The sequence below is a fragment of the Scylla paramamosain genome, chromosome 14 (genome assembly GCF_035594125.1).
Source record: "Scylla paramamosain isolate STU-SP2022 chromosome 14, ASM3559412v1, whole genome shotgun sequence".
NCBI classification, from domain to species: domain Eukaryota; kingdom Metazoa; phylum Arthropoda; class Malacostraca; order Decapoda; family Portunidae; genus Scylla; species Scylla paramamosain.
The window spans coordinates 5210024-5237319 of NC_087164.1; the positions used below are offsets into that span (position 1 = coordinate 5210024).

The window sequence follows — 27296 nt, forward strand, 5'->3', positions numbered from 1 at the left end:
ACTTGGTACCAGTTTGGTTGCAGCTCTTTGCATCCTTTCTATTTACCTTATTTCTTTTTTATTATGGGGTGACCAAACAGTTGTGGCATATTCCAGTTTTGGTCGAATAACATATTCCATCAACTTTTTCATCATCTCTTCATCCATGTAAGCAAATGCCTCTTTCAACTTTCTTAGTAACTCATAGGTTTCCCCAACTATTTTGTTTACATGTTTTTCTGGTGATAAGTTATCACTGATTGTAATTCCCAAGTCTTTTTCTTCCTTGGTTTTCTTAATTTCCACTTCTTCCATGGTGATGGAACTTGTCAATCTTCTTTAGCTTTTTCCTAATTCCATCACCTTGCATTTCTTTGCATTGAATTCCATTTCCCATTTCTTACTCCATTTATATATCTTATCTTTCTGTAATATTTCACAGTCCATATTGTTTTCCACTCTTTTCAATAATTTTGCATTGTCTGCAAACAGCCTTATATAACTGTCAACCTCATCCACCATATCGTTGACATACACCAGAAACATTACGGAGACTGTCCCCTGTGGTACTCCACCTGTAACTCTACACCATTCTGATTTTTCTCCCTTTATTACTGTTCTCATTTCTCTATCCCTCAAGAAGTCTGTAATCCAATTCACTGTGTTTCCTTGCAAACCCCCTATATTTTGAATTTTCCATAGCAGTCTCTGGTGTGGTACCTTATCAAATGCTTGTTTTAGGTCTAAATAAACACAGTCTGCCCAACCCTCTCTCTCTTGAATTATATCAGTTGCTCTACTATAAAAGCTCACTAAATTTGTGACACAAGATCTTCCACTTCTGAAACCAAATTGATTGTCAGTCAGTGTGTGTGTTTCTTCTAAATATTCCATCCATCTGTTTTTAACTATTCTTTCTGCTATTTTTACCACCACACTTGTTAGGGACACTGGTCTGTAATTCAGTGGATCTTCTTTATTACCTCCTTCAAAAATGGGCACAATATTGCCTCTCTTCCAGTCTAGAGGAGTTTTTCCTTCCTTAAAAGAACATACTATGGTATTGTGTATACCTTCTGCCAGATGTTCACAACATTCCTTAAGTATCCAGTTGGACACTCCATCTGGTCCTTGAGCCTTACATCCAAATCTTTCATAATCTTAATTTCACTTATGTCCACCTGTATCTCTCTCATCACATTGTCTCTGTGCCATGCTCTTTCTCCTTCAAATTTGCTTTCCTTGGTAAATACTAGATGGAAGCACTTGTTCATTAATTCTGCTTATAACCATGTATCTTCGTATGTAATGTCATCTTTCGTTAATTTATCTATTGTTTGCCTGTTTTTCATCTTCCCATTCACATATCTGAAGAATAACTTCGGCTCATCTTTGCATTTGTTAACTATATCTTTCTCATAATTCCCTTCTTCATCTCTCAGGATTCTGATATATTTGTTTCTTGCCTTCTTGAAATCTTCCCATTTCTCACTTCCTCCTTTTTTTCTCCATCTATTCTATGCTGCTGCTTTTTCTTTTCTTGCTGTTATATATCTCGTATTAAACCAGTTTTTTTTTCCTTTTCACTTCCTTTGTTTTGATCTTTGGTACATATCTACTGACCCCTTCATAATAGATTTCCATGAATATGTCCTACTTTTCCTGTGTACTGCTTGCCGTGAATAGTTGTTTCTATTTAGCCTCTTCAAAATATTCCCTCATCCTGATCAAATCTGCTTTCCTGTAATTATATCTCCCATTCTTGTAAATTTCATTCCTATATTCTATTGGACCACTGCCTATACTGAATTCAATTAACAGATGGTCACTTTTACCTAGTGGGCACTGATAATTTATTCCTTCGATGATGTCTGTTTCCTTTGTAAACACCAAGCTTAGCCTTGATGCCTCTTCATTACTCCAAAATCTTGTATTTTCTCCAATCCACTGGGTCATAGTATTTGTCATCATTAAATTTAGAAGCATATATCCCCATGACTCTTCTCCCCCATCCGTGGTCCACTCTTCCCAGCATACTTCCTTGCAATCAAAGTCACCCATAAATGTTATATTGTTACTCTCTGCCAGTATTCTCTCCAAACAATTATTAGTATCTCTTAACAATAATTTATAATCCTCTTGTGTCCATGCATTCGTCTTTGGGGGTATATAAGCCTCTACAAAATCTCTTCTTCCTTCTCTTTTCCTTTTTGTTTGAATTCTAATTACTTCTGCCATTCCTTCTCCTATTTCAACCTCTTCCACTGTTATACTCTTCTTTGTAAGTAACATGACTCCTCCCCCTTTCTTATTATTTCTGTGTTTTATCCACACATTATAATTACTATTACCAATTCTTATATTTTCTGTTGTCTCATTTAGTTTAACTTCAGTAATACCCATGATGTCGTGCTGCTTTATCTTAATGTGATTATTCAATTCTCGCAGTGTTGATATTAAACCATTTATATTTATATATGCCACTGTCCATTTTTTATTTTTCCATATATTATTTACATTTTCTATTCTTTTTTTTTGTCATATACCACTTCCTGAGCCTCTCGTCTTTTACCTTCCAATAGAACTTTTTTTTTCTCTTCCTCTGTTCTGTTCTCGTTTTTTGCCTTTGCTTCTTTTATTAGGTCGCTTACATTGAGTCTCTCCTCATTCATGTCCCTCTTTATCCAAACTTTCCTGTATTGCTCTGTGTGTGTGTGTGTGTGTGTGTGTGTGTGTGTGTGTGTGTGTGTGTGTTTTTTTTTTTTTTTATGTAGGAAGGACACTGGCCAAGGGCAACAAAAATCTAATTAAAAAAAATGCCCACTGAAATGCCAGTCCCATAAAAGGGTCAAAGCAGTGGTCAAAAATTGATGAATAAGTGTCTTGAAACCTCCCTCTTGAAGGAATTCAAGTCATAGGAAGGTGGAAATACAGAAGCAGGCAGGGAGTTCCAGAGTTTACCAGAGAAAGGAATGAATGATTGAAAATACTGGTTAACTCCTGTGTTAGAGAGGTGGACAGAATAGGGGTGAAAGAAAGAAGAAAGTCTTGTGCAGCGAGGCCACGGAAGGAGGGGAGGCATGCAGTTAGCAAGATCAGAAGAGCAGTTAGCATGAAAATAGCGGTAGAAGACAGCTAGATATGCAACATTGCGGCGGTGAGAGAGAGACTGAAGACAGTCAGTTAGAGGAGAGGAGTTGATGAGACAAAAAGCTTTTGTCTAGAAGAGCAGTATGAGTGGAACCCCCCCAGACATGTGAAGCATACTCCATACATGGATGGATAAGGCCCTTGTGCAGAGTTAGCAGCTGGGGGTGTGAGAAAAACTGGCGGAAACGTCTCAGAACACCTAACTTCATAGAAGCTGTTTTAGCTAGAGATGAGATGTGAAGTTTCCAGTTCAGATTATAAGTAAAGGACAGACCGAGGATGTTCAGTGTAGAAGAGGGGGACAGTTGAGTGTCATTGAAGAAGAGGGGATAGTTGTCTGGAAGGTTGTGTCGAGTTGATAGATGGAGGAATTGAGTTTTTGAGGCATTGAACAATACCAAGTTTGCTCTGCCCCAATCAGAAATTTTAGAAAGATCAGAAGTCAGGCGTTCTGTGGCTTCCCTGCGTGATATGTTTACCTCCTGAAGGATTGGACGTCTATGAAAAGACGTGGAAAAGTGCAGGGTGGTATCATCAGCGTAGGAGTGGATAGGACAAGAAGTTTGGTTTAGAAGATCATTAATGAATAATAAGAAGAGAGTGGGTGACAGGACAGAACCCTGAGGAACACCACTGTTAATAGATTTAGGAGAAGAACAGTGACCATCTACCACAGCAGCAATAGAATGGTCAGAAAGGAAACTTGAGATGAAGTTAAAGAGAGAAGGATAGAAACCATAGGAGGGTAGTTTGGAAATCAAAGCTTTGTGCCAGACTCTATCAAAAGCTTTTGATATGTCCAAGGCAACAGCAAAAGTTTCACCAAAATCTCTAAAAGAGGATGACCAAGACTCAGTAAGGAAAGCCAGAAGATCACCAGTAGAGCGGCCTTGACGGAACCCATACTGGCAATCAGATAGAAGGTTGTGAAGTGATAGATGTTTAAGAATCTTCCTGTTGAGGATAGATTCAAAAACTTTAGATAGGCAGGAAATTAAAGCAATAGGATGGTAGTTTGAGGGATTAGAACGGTCACCCTTTTTAGGAACAGGTTGAATGTAGGCAAACTTCCAGCAAGAAGGAAAGGTAGATGTTGACAGACAGAGCTGAAAGAGTTTGACTAGGCAAGGTGCAAGCATGGAGGCACAGTTTCGGAGAACAATAGGAGGGACCCCATCAGGTCCATAAGCCTTCCGAGGGTTTAGGCCAGCGAGGGCATGGAAAACATCATTGCGAAGAATTTTAATAGGTGGCATGAAGTAGTCAGAGGGTGGAGGAGAGGGAGGAACAAGCCCAGAATCGTCCAAGGTATAGTTTTTAGCAAAGGTTTGAGCAAAGAGTTCAGCTTTAGAAATAGATGTGATAGCAGTGGTGCCATCTGGTTGAAATAGAGGAGGGAAAGAAGAAGAAGCAAAGTTATTGGAGATATTTTTGGCTAGATGCCAGAAATCACGAGGGGAGTTAGATCTTGAAAGGTTTTGACATTTTCTGTTAATGAATGAGTTTTTGGCTAGTTGGAGAACAGACTTGGCATGGTTCCGGGCAGAAATATAAAGTGCATGAGATTCTGGTGATGGAAAGCTTAAGTACCTTTTGTAGGCCACCTCTCTATCATGTATAGCACGAGAACAAGCTGTGTTAAACCAAGGTTTAGAAGGTTTAGGATGAGAAAAGAGTGAGGAATGTATGCCTCCATGCCAGCCACTATCACCTCTGTTATGCACTCAGAACACAAAGACGGGTCTCTGACATGGAAGCAGTAGTCATTCCAAGGAAAATCAGCAAAATACCTCCTCAGGTCCCCCCAACTAGCAGAGGCAAAACGCCAGAGGCACCTTCACTTAGGGGGATCCTGAGAAGGGATTGGAGTGATAAGACAAGATAAAGATATGAGATTGTGATCGGAGGAGCCCAACGGAGAAGAAAGGGTAACAGCATAAGCAGAAGGATTAGAGGTCAGGAAAAGGTCAAGAATGTTGGGCGTATCTCCAAGACGGTCAGGAATACTAGTAGGGTGTTGCACCAATTGCTCTAGGTCATGGAGGATAGCAAAGTTGTAGGCTAGTTCACCAGGATGGTCAGTGAAGGGAGAGGAAAGCCAAAGCTGGTGGTGAACATTGAAGTCTCCAAGAATGGAGATCTCTGCAAAAGGGAAGAGGGTCAGAATGTGCTCCACTTTGGAAGTTAAGTAGTCAAAGAATTTCTTATAGTCAGAGGAGTTAGGGGAGAGGTATACAGCACAAATAAATTTAGTATGAGAGTGACTCTTTAGTCGTAGCCAGATGGTGGAAAACTCGGAAGATTCAAGAGCGTGGGCACGAGAGCAGGTTAAGTCATTGCGCACATAAATGCAGCATCCAGCTTTGGATCGAAAATGAGGATAGAGAAAGTAGGAGGGAACAGAAAAGGGGCTACTGTCAGTTGCCTCAGATACCTGAGTTTCAGTGAGGAAAAGAAGATAAGGTTTAGAAGAGGAGAGGTGGTGTTCTACAGATTGAAAATTAGATCTTAGACCGCGAATGTTGCAGAAGTTAATGAAGAAGAAGTTGAGGGGGGTGTCAAGGCACTTAAGGGTCATCGAAAAAAAGGCAGTCCGACCTGGGGACATTTATGGTCCCCTCCCCAGATGGGGACTCCGAGGACTCTGAGTGTGTGTGTGTAACTCATGCTGAGCATAATATTTTTTCCCAGAAGTGAATTTTTTTCTTCATTTGTGACCCTTATTTCATGCTATAATGACTCCAAAAAGAAGGAATTGGGAATTGTGACACATTATGCAAACAACACAATAATAATGAAAGAAAAATGGAAGTGTTGCAGAAGCTGGACCATGGTGTTTTTGTTCATTCCTGCACATGAAGCTCATGAAGCGCATGGGTTTATCAGCTGTGTATGATATACTGTGGAACCTCGGTTACTAAGCACCTCCTTTTTCAAATAAATTGGTTTTCAAAAAAAATTTTGAACTCATTATTGCTTCAGTTTCAGTACCATAATTCAGTTCTAGAACAAAGTTACTTGATTTCAGATATTAAAAGATATAGCAAAAGCTGCTGTTTATTACTAATTCATAGTTTCTATAAATATTTACTAAGTTTTTATATATTTAGAGGAGAGACACAGAGTGTAAGATAGTAATTCAATCTTTGAAATAAGGTAAATGTGATTCCATTGAAAAGCCTCGATGTAAACAAACAGTTTTCACCACTCAGGAATTGTCCTGAGCCACCTGTGGCTCTCTTGATGACTCCAATGCCATCAATACTGCACGACCACATTTTCCGGTAGCTTTTTCCAGCAGCTAAGATGTCTGAGTGTTATGATCACCTTCATTGTGTCCCTCTGTAAAGCTTCCCTCACTAGATCAGTGACAAAGAGAATACCTGCATGGTCTAAACAATATCTTTTGATGAGTTCTGTGTCACTAAGTTAATTCAATACATCCTTTCTGGTTGTATTTCTGGAAAAAAAATTTTTGAGCTGGAGATGTGAAGCAGTCATCTTGACTGGGAGCATCTGTTGTAAGCCACTAAGACAGGGTAGAGTGGTATCTGGGAATGGAATAATCCATTTTACACTGATTCCTATGGGGAAAACAGTTTCAGTTTTTTAACATTTCAGATTTTGAATTAAGTTCTAGAACTGAGGCTCCATTGTATAGAGGCAGCAGGAAAAATTGAAACGGCTCTTTGCTGATAGTGATTTGAAGAAACGTGCATATGAAAAACAATGGAAGATGGAAGGAGTACAGATTATCATCAAGTAAAAATTCAGTGGAGAAAGGGGGAGAAAATCAAGTAGAGACAAGTGTCTAAGGAGCATCATTAGAGATGATGAGATGGAGAAGATGAAAGTGTTTGGGAGCCTTTTTTATAGATCAGGTGAGGTGAGATAGAATTTCATGAAGGTAAAATGTCCAAGGAGCATGTGTATGAGTCAAGTGAGGAAAGAGCAGCTAGGAAGAATTGATGTAGGGAAGTTAGCTGAACAAAGTAGAGTGTGATGATGAGATGGAGAAGATGAAAGTGTTTTGGGAGCCTTTTTATAGATCAGGTGAGGGGAGATAGAATTTCATGAAGGTAAAATGTCCAAGGAGCATGTGTATGAATCAAGTGAAGAAAGAGCAACTAGGAAGGATTGATGTAGGGAAGTTAGCTGAGCAAAGTAGAGTGTGTTATAATTGATTGATTGAGAAGAAAAAAAAAAATAGGAAGGTGCCACAATGTCGTGGTTATACAGCACTGAAGGGGGAGTGCTCGATCCACAGAGTTGGTTGGCACCAAATCTACCAGTGACAGGTGAGCCATCAATGAAGGTGGCACTACTGATCACGCTTCTAGCACCTCCACCATGACAAGATGACTTCTCATGGCAGGGAAGTGTGTTATGATGTTTTTGGGCAAGAGGAGAGAATGGAGCAAAATAATTAAGTATAAGTTGAGAGGTATAAGAGGAAAGACTGCAAAAGGGATAAATGGGCAGTTTGAAGTGTTTAATGCAAAATTATGTTTGTGTAGCAAGAAATATATGTAATGAATAAAAAGTAGTTATGAATGCATTAATGAAAATGCAGCCTTGACAGCTGTGGTGACATCTGGTCCAATGTATCACATGAAGTTTAGGAAAGAAATCAGATTTATTATGGCATATGGGGTGTAAACCAGTTGTTCTGTTGGTCTTTGATGCATAAAGTACTAAGTATGTTGTACTGTTGACTATTAGGCTGTCTAATGTGGTTAGGATTATTTCTGTCACTCTTTGAGGTCTGGAGGCTAAATTGCTTATGTGTGCTTATAGTCATTTTGTGTTGCTTGACACCTATTTCATGGAGAAATAAGCCTGGATTCAGTCAGATAGAATATTTTACAGTACATGCCTTTCAACTCTGAAGCTTTACTCTGCTAACCAAGCTTTTTCAGCTGGACTCAGCAAAGTTGTGAAATTATCTGCTTTTGATATTCCTGTTGGTTAGTGTTCATAAATTCTGCAAACTTTATAATTTTTTTCAGAATAGTATTTTCATTGTGATATATATAACTGTGTGTATAACAAACCTTCAGGTGCAGTAATTGTGGGAAGTGTGGATGGAAACAGGATTTGGGGGAAAGAACTCAAGGGCCACCATCTCATGGGTGTGGAGTGGTCCCCTGACTCCTGCTTGCTTCTCTTCTCTCTTCACAATGGAGAAGTGCATGTGTATGACAACACTGGTGGCTTTGTTGTGAGTACTGGAGTCTTGTTCTATGCAAAATATTTAGTATTTTCATATGTTGCTTTTATGTTCCTCATATTGTATAAGATGTGGTATGGTATTTTATAAATCTATTGGTTTATTTATTTATTTATTTATTTTTTTTTTAAACTAGTTCAAAATTATTCTTTTAACTTATTTCAGTGTATTTCTGTGCTACATCATGTTCAGGTAAATATCTCTAGTGGGCAGAATCAAGCAGTCTGTTAGTGGTGGCTTGCCTTCATCTCTGTGGTTGTTTTCAAGTGCTTTTATTTTTATGTGAAAAATGTGTGGGTGTCTCATGTTTAGAATTTTTTAGAATGTTTAGGCATTTTCCTTCTGATATTTCCATGTAACACTTTATGTGTATACTAGTCTTATTTTGCCTTAGTCTTGCCATGAGTTCTGTCACAATTGTTTTTATTTGTAGGTGGAGAAGTAAGTGAGTCAAATTAATTTTTAATTTTTTTTATTGGTGATTTTCTAATGACTGGTACATTATCAACTGAGTCACAGATTACTGAAAACATTCTTTTTCATGTAGGACACATACCTCAAAAATGCCTGGTCATTTAGTACAACAGAGATGATTTCCAGGATCATCTCCATCACTTTCATAGACAAATCTTTTGATAGATTCTCCACACAGTTGTTGTAATTAGGACAGACCATTTCCTTTAAAACAGTCTGTAACAAGAGAGTTCAAGTCAGAGCAACTGAAGTAACAATCTTTTACTGTAAATTTTTTTTTGCATTTTACCTTCCTATGTAGTGTAGGTCTTGTGAGCAAGGGAAAAGTTCTGAAAGTCACAGTTTTCCTTATCACAACTTGGTATTTGGTATATGGCTTCAGTTGCAACATTTTATTCACATCTGGTATCCCCCAGATGGAAAAATCCCAACTCACCATCCCTGAAATGGGATAACATCCTTTATGAATCACAAAATTTAATTTTTCACCACTTGAGAATTTCTGGTATATATGTTGCCTTTTTTGCTATTGTATTTTATCTGCCACTTTGAAGATCTTTTCATCTGTGTAAATGTTCTGGTGGAAATCATCAGCAAAACAACTGATTTGCACTTTAATGGCAGGTCTTTTCACTGACTTGGTGATAAGCTCATGTGTAGGTTTCCTCTGATTAACTATTATGATATTGAGTGATTTACATTGTCCAGCTCTTTCAACATGGTCTGTTTGTAATTTTTGTTCCATTGATGGCTTCCAAAGTCCAAGACATGCAGAAGTGACCTGATTTAGCTGTCATTAGCTATTCTTTTTTATTTATTTATTTATTTATTTAATTTTTTATGCAGGAGGATACTGGCCAAAGGTAACAAAAATCCAATAAAAAAATATGCCCAATGAAATGCCAGTCCCATAGAAGGGTCCAAAGTGGTACTCAAAAACTGAAGGATAAGTGTCTTGAAACCTCCCTCTTAAAGGAATTCAAGTCATAGGAAGGTGGAAATACAGAAGCAGGCAGGGAGTTCCAGAGTTTACCAGAGAAAGGGATGAATGATTAAGAATACTGGTTAACTCTTGCATTAGAGAGGTGGACAGAATAGGGGTGAGAGAAAGAAGAAAGTCTTGTGCAGCAAGGCCGCGGGAGGAGGAGAGGCATGCAGTTAGCAAGATCAGAAGAGCAGTTAGCATGAAAATAGCGGTAGAAGACAGCTATAGATGCAACATTGCGGCGATGAGAGAGAGGCTGAAGACAGTCAGTTAGAAGAGAGGAGTTGATGAGATGAAAAGTTTTTTTATTCAGCCCTGTCTAAAAGAATGGTATGAGTGGAACCCCCCACCCCCAAAGACATGTGAAGCATACTCCATAAATTAATGGATAGGGCCCTTGTACAGAGTTAGCAGCTGGAGGGGGTGAGAAAAACTGGTGGAGACTTCTCAGAACACCTAACTTCATAAAAGCTGTTTTAGCTAGAGATGAAGTGTGAAGTTTCCAGCTTAGATTGTAAGAAAAGGACAGACTGAGGATGTTCAGTGTAGAAGAGGGGGACAAGTTGAGTGTCATTGAGGAAGAGGGGATAGTTATCAGGAAGGTTGTGGTGAATTGATAGATGGAGGAATTGAGTTTTTGAGGCATTGAACAATACCAAGTTTGCTCTACCCTGATCAGAAATTTTAGAGAGATCAGAAGTCAGGCGTTCTGTGGCTTCCCTGCATGAAATGTTTACTTCCTGAAGGGTTGGATATTTATGAAAAGACATGGAAAAGTGCAGGGTGGTATCATCAGTGCAGGGGTGGATAGGACAAGAAGTTTGGTTTAGAAGCTCATTGATGAATACTAGGAAGAGAGTGGGTGACAAGACTGAACCCTGAGGAACACCACTGTTCTTCTCCAACTGCCTCCTCCTAGGCAGTAGGAGAAGAACAGTGACTGTCTACCACAGCAGCAATAGAATGGTCAGAAAGGAAACTTGAGGTGAATTACAGAGAGAAGGATAGAAGCCATAGGAGGGTAGTTTGGAAATCAAAGCTTTGTGCCAGACTGTATCAAAAGCTTTTGATATGTCGAAGGCAACACCAAAAGTTTCATCAGGATCTCTAAAAGAGGATGACTAAGACTCAATAAGGAAAGCCAGATCACCAGTAGAGTGGCCTTGATGAAACCCATACTGGTGATTAGATAGAAGGTTGTGAAGTGTTTTAGAATCTTCCTGCTGAGGATAAGCAGAAAATTAAAACAATAGGATGGTAGTTTGAGATATTAGAACAGTCACCCTTTTTAGGAACAGGCTGAATGTAGGCAAACTTCCAGCAAAAAGGAAAGGTAGATGTTGACAGACTGCTTTGAAAGAGTGTGACTAGGCAAGGTGCAAGCACGGAGGTGCAGTTTCCGAGAACAATAGGAGGGACCCCATCAGGTCCATAGGCCTTCTGAGGGTTTAGGCCACCGAGGGCATGGAAAACTTCATTGCGAAGAATTTTGATAGGTAGCATGAAGTAGTCAGAGGGTGGAGGAGAGGAAGGAACAAGCCCTGAATTATCCAAGGTAGAGTTTTTAGCAAAGGTTTGAGGGAAGAGTTCAGCTTTAGAGATAGATGTGATAGCAATGTTGCCATCTGGTTGAAACAAAGGAGGGAAAGAAGAAGCAAAGTTATTGAAGACGTTTTTGGCTAGGTGCCAGAAGTCATGAGGGGAGTTAGATTGTGAAAGATTTTGACATTTTCTATTAACTGAAGGAGTTTTGGCTAGTTGGAGAACAGACTTGGCATGATTCCAGGCAGAAATATAAAGAGCATGAGAATCTGGTGATGGAAGGCTCAAGTACCTTTTATGGGTCACCTCTCTATTATGTATAGCAGGAAAACAAGACTGTTAAACCAAGGTTTGGAAGGTTTAGGTAGAAAAAAAGAGTGAGGAATGTACACCTCCATGCTGGACGCTAACTTCTCTGTTATGTGCTCGGCACACAGAGACGGGTCTCTGTCATGGAAGCAGTAGTCATTCTAAGGAAAATTAGCAAAATACCTCCACAGGTCCCCCCAACTAACAGAGGCAAAATGCCAGAGGCACATTTGCTTAAGGGGATCCTGAGGAGGGATTGGAGTGATAGGGCAAGATACAGATATGAGATTGTGATCGGAGGAGTCCAACAGAGAAGAGAGGGTAACAGCATAAGCAGAAGGATTAGAGAGGTTAGGAAAAGGACAAGAATGTTGGGCGTATCTCCAAGACTGTCAGGAATACGAGTAGGGTGTTACACTAGTTGCTCTAGGTTGTGGAGGATAGCAAAGTTGAAGACTAGTTCACCAGGATGGTCAGTGAAGGGAGAGGAAAGCCAAAGCTGGTGGTGAACATTGAAGTCTCCAAGAATGGAGATTTCCACAAAAGGGAAGAGAGTCAGAATGTGCTCCACTTTGGAAGTTAAGTAGTCAAAGAATTTCTTTTAGTCAGATGAGTTAGGTGAGAGGTATACAGCACAGATAAGTTTAGTTTGAGAGTGACTGTAGTCATAGCCAGGCGGTGGAAAACTCGGAAGATTCAAGAGCATGGGCATGAGAGCAGGTTAAGTCATTGTGCACACAAATGCAACATCCAGCTTTGGATTGAAAATGAGGATAAAGAAAGTAGGAGGTAACAGAAAAGGGGCTACTGTCAGTTGCCTCAGACACCTGTGTTTCATTGAGGAAAAGAAGATGAGGTTAAGTAGAGGAGAGGTGGTGTTCTACTGATTGAATATTAGATCTAAGATCATGAATGTTGCAGAAGTTAATGAAGAGAAAGTTGAGGGGGATGTCAAGACTCTCAGGGTTGATACCAGAAGAGCAGTCCAACCTGGGGACATTTGTGGTCCCCTCCCCAGATGAGGACTCTGAGGCTAGTGTAGGAGTTGCCATGATAATTTTGAATTTTGAGTGAAGGGTATGTGTGTAATTAGGTGCTTGTAGTTTTGTGTGAAGGAAGAGAGTTGTCTTTTGAGAGTAGGCTGTAACTGCCCCCTTGTGTTGTGAGACACAAAGGGAAATGTTCATTGAGGTCACAGCTGGGTTTAATGATAAGTTCACAGCACCCTCTGATCCAGAGATTTTGACCTCATTGGGAGTAATTATCGTTTTGGCAGGTGCCAACTGCCTCCTCCTATAGTATACAAAACTATTGTAAAATTTAAAGAAATTTCATTTGTCCAAAAATTTTATTTGGTCTTTTGTCACATTTACTAACAGTACATTCAGTGCAGTACATTTCTTTGTATTATTCACTGTTTTGTTATGTAAGACTTATAAACCTGCATATTGTTGCTGATTATTTGAAAGTGCAAAGGTCTGAATTTGAATAGTGTGTAAATCTTGGTCTGTTTTCTTTTTTGAGTCTATTTTCATTTTTGATAAATCTAACATATAATAAGACTAACTTTCATAATATTGGTATGTGATATATGGCAGCATAATAATTTACCATTGTAGTTAAAGAAATTTTTTACACAGTCATGGTGTTTTCCTCATAGAATTTTTCATCTGATTCATAGCAGTTTCCTTGTGCATGAGTGTTAGAGGGTACACTTAATATGAGATTTGTAATGGTCCATGATAATGACTGGAGTGTTTGGGAAGATTTTAAGGCTGGGTGAACCTAAGAATGGGCAGTTCTAGGAATTTCCTGGCTGAGACCAGGATACAAATCTGAGGTTTTTTGCATTGTAATCAGATGTTTTACTACCTGAGCCACCACACTCCTCCACTTATCCTGTAAGCTGTCATAACATCACATACCTTTAGTTTCTTTCTCTCAACAATTACAGTAGGGTACGTGACAATGAACTTGATTCGTTCCAATGTAGTGTTCGTTTATGAAAAATGTGCATTATGGCGACTGAAGAACCTAGGGGGAAAAAAAAATTGGTTCCAGGAAACCAGAAAATAATATGAAAAACTCCACAATAAAAAAGATACATCAAAATGTGCGCATTAGAACTACTACATTTGAGATAACACAACAAATATATACATTACCCTCCCAAGTTTCACACCTAGTCATAAATTCTTACCATCCCAAGTTTTGAACATTGTCACTCCAAATCTCACACTGCTTTGAGAAGTATCGATTACATTTGCCTACTGTTGGCATCACATGTATTCATGCAGTAAATTCTGCCTATGTTGGAGCTCTCTCTCTCTCTCTCTCTCTCTCTCTCTCTCTCTCTCTCTCTCTCTCTCTCTCTCTCTCTCTCTCTCTCTCTCTCTCTCTCTCTCTCTCTCTCTCTCTCTCTCTCTCTCTCTCTCTCTCTCTCTCTCTCTCTCTCTCTCTCTCTCTCTCTCTCTCTCTCTCTCTCTCTCTCTCTCTCTCTCTCTCTCTCTCTCTCTCTCTCTCTCTCTCTCTCTCTCTCTCTCTCTCTCTCTCTCTCTCTCTCTCTCTCTCTCTCTCTCTCTCTCTGTGTGTGTGTGTGTGTGTGTGTTTGTGTGAAAGTAAGAATAATCCTAAGGATTGCCAAATATAGTGTGACTGATTGAGAATTTTAGTTTGTTATTCCAATTGAATTTTTATTAAAATTTCATTGCTTGCTTGAATATCGAGTTCGTTAAGCAAGTTTTTGTTCGATATTCCAGTGAAATATTTATTAAAATTTCAGTGTGTTACTGCAGTTATACATTATAATGATTGCATGTTGTCGCGTACCCTACTGTATATGTTTTCCCATGCATTCATCCTCCATTTGTGTAATACATACATAATAGAATTGATTCATCACTCTCTGAAGTTCCTTTTCTCATTCTGTTAGTAAAGCAGTGTCACCTGAAAAAAAAAAACATGCTGCATTCCATTTCAGCCTTGCAACAACATTTCTTACTTTAATCTCATCTCTTTCATGTAGCAATCCACAAAAATATTAACCATAAAGACATCACATATCACTATCTTACACCAGCTTCTGGAGTGAAACACTCTCCAAGCTCTCCTTTGATTTGCTGAATATAAACCTATCGTTTTTCAGAGAGAGAGAGAGAGAGAGAGAGAGAGAGAGAGAGAGAGAGAGAGAGAGAGAGAGAGAGAGAGAGAGAGAGAGAGAGAAAGTTGTTGCAGGTTGTATAGTAAGATATTTTATAAATTTCAGAATCGCCTCAACATCCAGTGCCTGGGCAGCATGGGGTTGGGAGCAATGGTTGTAGGGCTGACTTGGTACAATGGACGAAATGGTTATGTTGATCCAGACTGCCCTACTCTGGCTATCTGTTATGACAATGGCAGAATGCAGATAATGAGGAATGAAAGTGATGATAGTAAGTCAATTCATTATTATTACTGAATAGTTGAATGTATTGTAAAAGGTGAGATACATTGGTTTATACTTGCATGGATAGAAATTAACCATTATAGGCTGTTCAACTATATAAGATGTCATTTTGTAATGTTTATGTGTTCCCCTCATGATTTATAGAATCATGAAGGTGATGCTCAGTGTGTTTCTGTACTTCCAGTGGATAATGGGTCTGTGTAGATGACCAAAGAATGTCAAATCTCAGTGTATTTCAACTTCCAAGTAATGAATAGAAAATACCACTAAAGGTGTGAATTTATCATGCCATCTTTCTTCTTTTAGTCATATACAGTAAAATCCCTCTTATCCGGCATCAACGGGACAGCCAACATGCCGGATACTTGAATATTGCCGGATACTTGAATAGAAGTGAAATTATGTCCACAATCACCACCCTACACTCATGCATCTTACCATAACAAAGATCAGCTGATCTTAATCAGCAGCTGATCTGATCAGCTACTTAAGTGTAAGCACAACATGCTTCCTCTTTTCTACAACTTTAGGCATGATGAAGGCATCAGGCGATAAACAGTGCACATGTGGGACTGAGTCACTGAGTAAACACAGTGCAGTGGGCCGCGGGTGGCGCGAAGCAGTGCGCTCTGGTAGCGAGGGGACAAAGTATGCCTCGCGGGGAATTTGAATCGATTTTATGAGTACACATTGATTTTTTATTGATTTTAAGGCTCGGGGAAAAATGTGCCGGATACTTGAAGCTGCCGGATACTTGAATGGTGGATGAGAGGGATTTTACTGTACATTTTGGTACAAATGCTTACTTATTATATCAGATTCAGTCACCTAAAACTGACATTCTTAAGACATCAGTACATTTAGTGTGTAGTGGCAATTTTTCTTTCTTGTATTTTTCGCTCAATCTCATGTTTTGAATGCTTCCTGCCAACTGCATATGACTGCTTCAGTTTTTATTTGTTACCTTATATTTACAAAAGAAATATTTACTTATTTACATACATGTCACAGTTAGTCTATTTCCTTTTTCTTTCTGCCATGTTGTATTCTTGTATTCTCTTGAAGCATCAGAATATGTCTTGGTCTTGGTTTAGATTTTTTTGTCTGACTTCATCAGACACTTAGATGCTATTTATTTCATTGGAGATAAATATCTTCCCCAGTTTCACATTCTGTATGGATGTCTTCTTGTTTATTACAGAAATTGTGATATATTGCTTTATGGTGTTAAGTTGTATTGAGGAGCTATACTTCAAGGTATGACAATGGATTTATTTTTCAGTGCCTGTTCTAATAGATACTGGCATGAGTGTGTGTGCCTGTCAGTGGAATCACAATGGTAGTGTGATGGCTGTTGCAGGCACTCTTCATCTCTCTGGCATAGGAGAGAAGGATTGCAATGTGGTTCAGTTTTATAATCCTTTTGGAGAGGTTAGTATGTATTGAATTTTGATGTAAATCTTATTACTGGTGAATTCATGTAATATATGGAAAGTATTTTTGGAATCAAAAGATAAAAAGTTTTGAGGAGAAATGGTGAAATTCTGCTGCATTGACTTACTGTATGTATGTTTTTCATAATACACTCAATCCTCAGCTATCATGTGAAATTGATCCATGAATATGAGCATGTTAACCATAACTACAACAGCCTTATTGAAAAACTTAAAAAATCACCTGGTCCCTTTATTTTGCCTATCTCCATATTTTCCCTCCCACACGGGTATAAATTTAGATGCTGTTTTAGTAAACAGCATCTTATATATCTATTAGATTGTGTAGATCACTTCTTTCCAACCACACTGATAGTTGATTTGAGATATAAATGATTTTAATTATTTAGATGATCTAGGCACAAAGCTCCAGGTTAAGAGGTTTGTTAAGTTGAGTTTATTGGGTTTTTAGATATCCTTGACAGTTTGGTTGTTAGGTGATTGTTAGGTGGAAGTTAATGGAACTACATGATATTATGGGAAATTGCATATTTGCTCAAAAGAGGTGCCAAAAGTGGACCGTCTCTTGCAGGTCAAGCCTGATATTTCTGTAAAATAAAACTGATTTCGTTGAGAAATTGGTTTTATAGTTAGGTGAAACACATCAAAATCTATGAGTCCGAAATAGTTTTGTCTTGAAATTAAGATGATGCTGTTTTCTGAAAGTTTACCTATATCGTTTGGTATGTGTAACAGTGATTTAAGTGTGATCTGTGTTGGTACAGTAGCATTAAAATGTGATAGCCAGGGATGAATGTAATATGTAAAGCCACTGTTCATGGATTTAAATTTTTTTTCTGATTATCCTTATTTTCTCCCGCTTAGCTGATTTATGAGCACCTAATATTGATCATCTGCTTTAACTTATCTTGGTTTATCATACATCACTCTAAAGTGCATGATATTGGTAAATATTTTTCTTATGGTACACAATATTTACTTTTAGGAAAGTATTACCAAATCATTCTCATAAGGTTTCTGTTATTTTTCCACTGTATCATTTATTGCAATTTGTAAATGCTCATTTTATTCATTCATTTTTCATCATATTCAAATATTTGTGCTAAACTAGTTTATACTTCAATTCCTATTTTCAACACTTTTTTTTTATATCAAGATGTGGCCTGTTTTGAAAATATTATTTTGAAAATGTGAGTGATGAGGATATCATTTTACAATTAGGTATCATGATATTAATATTTCAGTCAAATGAACTAGTTATGTATGGTGTACTAGTTATGTATGGTGTAATATCTGTTCTCTATATTAGACTTTTGTTCCTGAGAATTCCCTTAGGGGGATGGCATTGACCCTAGAATTTTCATTTATTTCTGTTTGTATATTTTCTTTATGCATGCTCTGGTTCTTTCATTCTCCTCTCACTTTTGTCTCATTTATATCTGTATCTTGCCCTATTTTGCTCCAGATTATCTTGCACTCCACACAACTGTTGCCTCTTTTTCATTAACACTGAACTATTTCTATCCTACATTGAACATACTTGGAATATCCATTTACCAAAAATCTCAGCTGGAAATTTCCATGAAATTATGTTTTCTTTGTTGTCTACCAATTTTTCTTATCCTCAGAGATGCTAACTTTGTACAGGTTTTTTTTTTTTTTATAGAACACAGATCCCATATCTAGTGGCTCCACTTGCAATTGCCTTATCAAAAAGGGTGGAGTCAAAAAATTTTTTTGCTTTAGTTCCCTCTCCTTTAACCATCTTCTGTCTCTCGCACTCTGTTACAGTGTTACATCACTTGCTATCTTCTGTTGTAGTTTCCATAGTTACTGCTCTTTTTAGCTCATAGCCTCACTGTTTAATCATCTCTTCTTGTTCCCCTCCTTATGCTGTCCATTTCACTAATGCTAGGGTTAACTAGTAGGTTATTTCTTTTATTCCTTTCATTTGTAAGCTCTGGAACTCCGCATATTTTTGTTCTTTACATTTTTATGATGAAGTACTATAAGAGGAGTACAGGTTATTTGGCTTACTCAAGTTTTTTACTCAAATTTGGTTTATCAGAACTTAAAATATATTAGATTTAATTGAATTCACACAAAGTTTTCACTTTAGTGCACAATCCAGGCTAACTATTCATTTGCAATGATACGTAAATATTAAGGGCATTCTTACAATATTTTTGCAACATTTTTGTAGTTTCAGCTTTTATATTTAAAATTGGGATTAATAAACAAAGATAAAGTGTGGGGACTAGTGTTGTTCACTTCTATACTTGTATATGTAAATAGGTTTAAGGACAAAATAGTGCAATTCAACAGGTCATATCCCCCCTAAACACCACCCTTTTCCATTATTTTTCTTCAATACAATTTCTGTTTACACAATGCTTTCAAGTTCCTATATATTGTGTTAACTGAGAGTTACCTCTATCAGGATATCTCCTTAACTAAATTTGTCTGCATTCTGAACTCTCTTTACTGGTTAGATTGTTTGGGAAAATGGCAAAATAATGGATCTTTTTTTCTCTTTGTGCCCTTGTCCAGTCACCTCCACACAAATTTTCTCTTCTTTCAATCTGTTTTATATATCAAGCTCTCTGATGCATTATTTCCTTCAGGAGCATAACCCAAAGACATAGCCATGGCAGTAGAGCCTTCACTTCTATCTAGGCATCCCTTTCTTGCTTGTTCAAGTGTTCGACCTTACTGTTACTCTATACTTTAACATACCTGCAGCTATTCCATCAATGCCTGTAGCTTTGCTACACTTTTACTAAGCTATTGCTTTCTCTACCTCTTCTCTTCCTACTCTTCTCCGCATAATCACGTGTTCTCCATCTGCTTTCATATCCTTGCCAGATATTATTGCTTCTCTATTCATTGGATGATTGAAATGCCTTTCCCACACACCTTCCACCTCCTTGCTACCTACAAGAACTTCATTGTCTCCTCATTCCCATACTCCCACATTCCCATCCCCTTTTCTCTCTTCATTTTTTTCCATACCAACTTATTCAACTTATTCTCATTGAATCCATCCATTTCCCATCTCTGATTGCTACTTGTTTTTAATTTTCACACCTTGATCTGTTACTAACAGTCTATAGGACAAAGTACTACACACATGTGATATAGGATAAGTTCCTGATATTTTATATAATTTCATATATAATATCTAATTCACACATAAATTTTTTTTCAGCATCTGCGAACTTTGAAAGTGCCTGGCAAGCAAATAACAGCATGTTCTTGGGAAGGTGGCTCCCTCCGTATTGCTTTGGCAGTTGATTCCTTCATTTATTTTGCAAACATCCGTCCAGATTATCGATGGTGCTTCTTCTCCAACACTGTTGTGTACACTTTTACAAAGCCTGACCGCTCTGAGGCTTGTGTCACCTTCTGGGATACCAAGAACAATGAGGTATGATGGATTGTGGCTTTAACCATTGTTATTCTTTTCTTTTATACATTTAAGGTAAGATATCGATTGCAGACACATTCATGTTTACCTTTTTTTTTGTCAAGCCATTTCTGTCTCTCTAAAAGAGATCTGTATATTGAAGTAAGGAATAAATAACAAAGGGTATACATTTTCAGTGAACACCACCAATTTTTACATTTTGTACATTTCAGAGAGAGAAAACAAATAAGACATAGGTCTTTCCCATAGGGGATACTTCTGGACTGAAAGAGATGCAAGTGTTAAAAAAATGGTAAAAACAAAAAAATAAAAATTGTCATCATGTACAGTAGCTACCAAAACTATATTTAGACTGGTGTGAACTGTGGCATAATGAACAGTATGAAACCTGCTGCCTGATTGTGTGTTGCATGCATGGCTTGATGTGATGCTGATATGCTGATCAATTTTCCAAGTCATAATATACAGCAACCATCCCTAGTATACAAGGCTACCAACTGTTGCCACCATAATCATCATATGTGTCAAATAATGTCCACTGTGTCTGAATGTAGACCTCATTTTTTGGAGCTACTGTACGGACCAACAATCTTAGGTATTGAAAAAATGCTTGATAATTTTGATTGCAAATTCATGTTGTTTTGGCAGCAAAACTGATGAACATAATTTCATAGGGAATTTACTGTTAAGGAAGAACTAGAAAATATAACTATAACTAAACATTCTCATTTATTGCAGTGATTGAGTATTGGCTTGCGACATAAGAATTTAGAGGATGTAAGGAAATTTTATATGCAATACTTATATTGATAATAAAGCAGAAATGAACAGAGATGTCTTATTATAAATATAAAAATTGGGGGAATTTCATTGAATGTGATAATTCTTTGGCAAAAATTATTCTCGTCTGAAATAATTTTTGAAAGAAAGAAGTGATGATGATTTCAAGGCTGAAGGGAACATGTAGCTGGTGAAGCAGTGCTGAGCTGATGATATAGGAGATTCTAGAACTACAATTCCAATTTTCAGAACAAGCTTTACCTTCAATATCAGGAAAGAAGTAAGTTTGCTGGGCTGACCTTGATCTTACAGTAATCATGGTTTTTTGGGGAAAGTGGCATCAGTTTATGCTTGTTAAGTCCAGATTTGACATTATTAGGTGAGATATAATTTAATTAGACTTTCTCCCATTCTGTAGTCATTTTGGTCCAGCCCTTCTTTTTTGCCTAAATACAAAAACATTTAATGGCTGCAAGAAATGTTTGGAATGCTCATTTAGCTTCTTGGTCATGTAATATAGTCAAGTTTGCTATAATGCACACAAGGCATCCCAGGATGTGCCCTTGCTGTTAGAAAAATGTGTAATAAAAACAATGCATATTATGGGAAAATACAAAATGTAAGCCAAGTCAGGAGTCAGGAATATTTTCTCCCTCAATTCCATCCAAATTTCAGTTTACTAAAGACTGTATACTACATATGCTACTGCAAATTTCACCCAAGGACCAGGATTTTATTACTTGGATACCATGTTAAGATTCATAATCATATTGATGTTAATATGTCATTTGAGAATTGTTCCTGTACATGAACCAGTTGTCATTGAAATAATATTTTGATTATGGTCATGCTTGAACTGCATTTACTTACTGTATAATTCTTTTTACTATATATATATATATATATATATATATATATATATATATATATATATATATATATATATATATATATATATATATATATATATATATATATATATATATATATATATATATATAGATTTTATATAATGTTTGGCAGAAATTATTCAAAACTCCAAATGAGGAACATGGTTGATTTTTTTAATTTTCATATAATAAACAATGATTTGTTTATTTTCAGAAATTTAATTATTGGGAATCATGGCCAAACTAATTATTAACTGATGTTACTTAAACTTTCAGTGACATTTTTAAAGTGAGTTAGTCTTATTTCTTATATAACACCAAACAGCACAAGATAGTCTTTTCACCTGTTATCACTTAACACTTTTCACAACATTATAAATTGAGTAATTTATATGTGAATGCAAATGTTTTCTGCATAATACTACACACATTTCACAATATTATAAATCTAGTCATTTACATGTGATGAAATTAATATTTTCTACATAATACTACACACATAATTTATCCTATTTGAAATGTTTCTTAAGTGTGGGAAATCAATTACCCTTAACTAACTTGGGTTCAAGAAGCAAGATTTTTCTTTGCACATAAAGGAATGAACTGGCAAAGCTGAAAGTTGTCCATGAAGAGTAATCTGTCCTGTAAGGTGTTCATTTCTCTTCTGTTCATATCTGTCATTCTTAGGTGGAGCTTAAATATAGTTGGCCTGGATGCATCTGATCATTCTCATTATTGAATAGTCTTTTTGTTTTAGATCATCAAATGAGAACATTGGGGAAAGGGTGTGAGAGGGAGGTGAATCTCCTAATGGGCATTCACATGCCCTGGCTCAGTGCCAAGTTTTCTTTGATTTCTATTTTTCCTTACATTATATTATATTGCACCTTTTTGTGAGGTTGCTGGCCATTTCCTCACACCCATCTAATAAAAATAGGACATGTACACCTCTAATCTCATGTGGCTTATGACTGTGAAGTATTATGTATTTCTCCTTGCCATTCATTCATAAGACATGATTATTGGCACAAAAAATTAATAGTGATAAGAGAAATATGGAACTGAAGAAATTATGGAATAGCAAGTCCTCTCTTTTGCAGATAACAATATAGTTTGAAATTGTAAAAAAATTGAGTTGAAAAAGCAGTCTCAAATCATGTCAAGTGACTCCATAATGTTTGTCAGGTGATTTCTTTAGTGATACTAAACAGACTTTGATCATTGGACAATTTTGGACATCCTTGCACTATGAAGTTTACAGGTGTGTGGACTATTTGGATTAAAATTGAAGGTTATTGATATAAGCTTATATTATGTAGATGAGGATGTATATCTGATAAACTATATTTTAATGTGTATGTGTCCTAGTTTTTCATTTCATATCATTCATCAAAAATTTTTTTTTTAAGATTTCTTTGATTTCTTGCAGCATTTTATCAAGCACATCAAATATCTGATGGGAATGGCATCATCTGGGGAACATTGTGTATTGGCTGTACGAACTGATGATGGCTCAGGACAGTTTGGCCTTATCATCTGCAATGCTATTGGGACACCTGTGGATAGTAAGTAGTTGTGAGCTACTGGGTTTAGTTATGAATTACATTACTAGCACCACCATTCTTCAATGATACTAACTCCTTCGAATCTCAAAATTTTTTAAAGAATCCATTAAAAATATCACAAATGCCCAAGCATAGGAGCTCCGCAACCTCTCCCGGATAGAGGGTGCACCTTATTGCTCAATTAATAATGTGCTGGGCTCTCATGCTCTGGTCATGGGATCAATCCCTGACACATCCCTGACATTCTGCTGAACCCCAGATTTATTTGAGCTTCCAGATCAGTTGCTCAGTATTTCAATGGGTATTCTAGTTGTGCCCTGGTTTGAGGCTATGCAAGTGGCAATATTCTGACTTGAGGCAATACAGTTATTAATTATTAATTAAGTAAGCCATAGAATAACTAGATATTGAGTTATATTCACATGACATAAACTTTACATTTAGTGCATATGTTCTCTTCACAGGTAAATACATTGACATTGAGCCTCATTACTTGACAATGACAAGCAGCTATGTGTTTGCTGCCTCAAAAGAGAACTTCTACTTGTGGCACTTCAAGACACCCAAGGCCCATAGCTCCATTGAACTAATAAGTAATGTATTATCTGATTTTTCTGAGATATATTATTATCTGATTTTTTCTGAGATAGGCTCTGCAATATCCTTTTATTTACTAGCATTATTAATAGCATTAATTTGCTAATAATGATCATGTATTTAGCATTATATCATCAATCAAATCATATCAAAGAATATGATTATTTTCATACTACATTAAGGAGACTGGCTGATAGAATTCAACAAAATTTAAGTTGTGAAATATTGTGATTTTGGAAAGTTAGCACCACTGATTAGATGTTATAGTTCAAAAGACCCTCTTCCTCCTCATAACCCTCAGCTTATGATTTAAAAACTCATCTTTCTAAGGTCATTACTGTATGGTCATGTGCATCTCTTGCAAGAAAGGTTATTCATAGTATCTTTCTATGGAGTTATGGAATTATGTTTTTTATCCTTTGTAATATTTTCAGCTATGAATTTTTATATAATACTGTAGTTAATATATTGCTGATTTTTTCAGAAAAAAAATATTTATATTGTAAATTTGTATATTACTAAATTTGGAAATATGACTGTTTCATCAACATCTATTCCTTTTGCTTATACTGAGTCTTTGTTTCATTGAAATCAACTGAGGAGATATATTTAAAAAAATGAAGTTATCTTCCTACTCTTCCTATGAGATATTATTTCTTTTGAGTTTCTTTTTGTTAAAAGATTTTTTAAGTTCCTCCTGTAGCTTATGTTTTGCTGTGTTCTTTTTTATTTTATTTTATTTTTAATAGTCGATTAAATTTCTGTTCTCTAATTCAGTTTCTTCCAACTATGCTGATCTTTGACACATCTTGATAAGTCACTGTTTCTGGGAAGTGGAAGAAGCAGATGACAATGATTTTCATGACAGTATTTTTTTTTTTTTTTTTTTTTTTTGTAGGAGGGACACTGGCCAAGGGCAACAAAAATCCAATAAAAAAAAAGCCCACTGAAATACCAGTCCCACAAAAGGGTCTAAAGCAGTAGTCAAAAATTGAAGGATAAGTGTTTTGAAACCTCCCTCTTGAAGGAATTCAAGTCATAGGTAGGTGGAAATACAGAAGCTGGCAGGGAGTTCCAGAGTTTACCAGAGAAAGGGATGAATGACTGAGAATAGTGGTTAACTCTTGCATTAGAGAGGTGGACAGAATAGGGGTGAGAGAAAGAAAAAAGTCTTGTGCAGCGAGGCCTTGGGAGGAGGGAAGGCATGCAGTTAGCAAGATCAGAAGAGCAGTTAGCATGAAAATAGCGGTACAAGACAGCTATAGATGCAACATTGCGGCGATGAGAGAGAGGCTGAAGACAGTCAGTTAGAGGAGAGGAGTTGATGAGACTAAAAGCTTCACATGTCTGTGGGTGTCTGTGTGGCCTTATATATCCATACATGGATATATAAGGCCCTTGTACAGAGTTAGCTGCCAGGGGGGGGTGGGTGAGAAAAGCTGGTGGAGACGTCTTAGAATGCCTAACTTCGTAGAAGCTATTTTAGCTAGAGATGAGATGTGAAGTTTCCAGTTCAGATTATAATTAAAGGACAGACTGAGGATGTTCAGTGTAGAAGAGGGGGACAGTTGAGTGTCATTGAAGAAGAGGGGATAGTTGTCTGGAAGGTTGTGTTGAGTTGATAGATAGAGGAATTGAGCTTGCTCTTTCCCAGTCAGAAATTTTAGAAAGATCAGAAGTCAGGTGTTCTGTGGCTTTCCTGCGTGAAATGTATGTTTACTTCCTAAAGTGTTGCACGTCTATGAAAAGCCATGGAAAAGTGCAGGGTGGTATCATCAGTGTAGGAGTGGATAGGACAATAAGTTTGGTTTAGAAGGTCATTGATGAATAGTAAGAAGAGAGTGGGTGACAGGACAGAACCCTGAGGAACACCACTGTTAATAGATTTAGGAGAAGAACAGTGACCATCTACCACAGCAGCAATAGAATGGTCAGAAAGGAAACTTGAGATGAAGTTACAGAGAGAAGGATAGAAGCTGCACGAGGGTAGTTTGGAAATCAAAGCTTTGTGCCAGACTCTATCAAAAGCTTTTAATATATCCAAGGCAACTGCAAAAGTTTCACCAGAAATCTCTAAAAGAGGATGACCAAGGCTCAGTAAGGAAAGCCAGAAGATTACCAGTAGAGCGGCCTTGACAGAACCCATACTGGCAATCAGATACAAGGATGTGAAGTGATAGATGTTTAAGAATCTTCCTGTTGAGGATAGATTGTAAAACTTTAGATAGGCAGGAAATGAAAGCAATAGGACAGTAGTTTGAGGGATTAGAATGGTCACCCTTTTTAGGAATGTAGGCAAACTTCCAGCTATAAGGAAAGGTAGATGTTGACAGACAGAGTTGAAAGAGTTTGACTAGGCATGGTGCAAGCATGGAGGCACAGTTTTGAAGAACATTTGGAGGGACCCCATCAGGTCCATAAGCCTTCTGATGGTGTAGGCCAGTGAGGGCATAAAAAACATCACTGCAAAGAATTTTAGTAGGTAGTATGAAGTAGTCAGAGGGTGGAGGAGAGGGAGGAACAAGCCCTGAATCATCCAAGGTTGAGTTTTTAGCAAATGTTTGAGCAAAGAGTTCAGCTTTAGAGATAGATGTGATAGCAGTGGTGCCATCTGGTTGAAATAAGAGAGGGAAAAAAGAAGCAAAGTTATTGGAGATATTTTTAGCTAGAGGCAAGAAGTCACGAGGGGAGTTAGATCTTGAAAGATTTTGACACTTTTTATCAATGAAGGAGTTTTTTGGAGAAGGTGTGCTGTGTGTGGCAGTTCCAGCAGAAAGAGAAGAATTTGGGAGGCAAGACAGAATGCTATTCTTTTCATATTTATCCTGTTTTTATTTGCTTTTTCCATATGTTGACATTCATCCTAGAAGGCTCCTTATTTTTTGTTAATTCTGAAATTTTTATTTTCCTTTCTTATGTAAAGATAGGTTAATATGTGTCAGTGAGATGTAAAAGCAAATATCTTACACAGTTAAATGCTGAATAAGTCATTCCAGTGAGTCTAGAAAGCTTGTGATATACTGGGAGGCTTAGTTATTATATATTCTGATGTTTTGTTATATCCTATCAATATGTATGTACATTTTTGTACATGAAAAAATTCCTTGTCTACATGTACCACTTTGCAAAAGCAAAAATATATAAGGGATAAAGATTACATTTTAACTATAATTATGGAGATGTGATGAATATTGGTGGAAAAACTTCATGATATTGCTAGATGCCAAAGCTATGGTCACTTTTTTTTCCTTCCCCAAAAAGTTGTGCTTTTGGGCACCCCCAGCCAAGTCCTCCTTCTGGCAAGCAAATATTAACACTTACAAACATAAGAAGACTGATTTTTCTCATATTTAGCCAATTAACCATAATACATGAAAAATGCATAAATTAGTTTGTTTAAATAGAAATATGTACCTCAGATTACCAATACAGAAAAAGTAAGCCTTTCAATACATTGAGAAATTAATAC

General features: G+C 37.1%; 1 protein-coding gene across 2 annotated transcripts in view; it reads left to right on the top strand.

The window, feature by feature from the left end:
* LOC135106785 (WD repeat-containing protein 35-like) overlaps positions 1–27296 on the top strand; it is a 106557-nt gene that overhangs the window by 21458 nt on the left and 57803 nt on the right. For both annotated transcript variants that reach the window (XM_064016092.1, XM_064016091.1), the window contains exons 6-11: positions 8190–8350; positions 14935–15100; positions 16397–16545; positions 19777–19995; positions 23095–23230; positions 23695–23823. In XM_064016092.1, coding sequence (XP_063872162.1) covers positions 8190–8350; positions 14935–15100; positions 16397–16545; positions 19777–19995; positions 23095–23230; positions 23695–23823 — 960 coding nt within the window. The remainder of the gene's footprint in view (positions 1–8189; positions 8351–14934; positions 15101–16396; positions 16546–19776; positions 19996–23094; positions 23231–23694; positions 23824–27296) is intronic.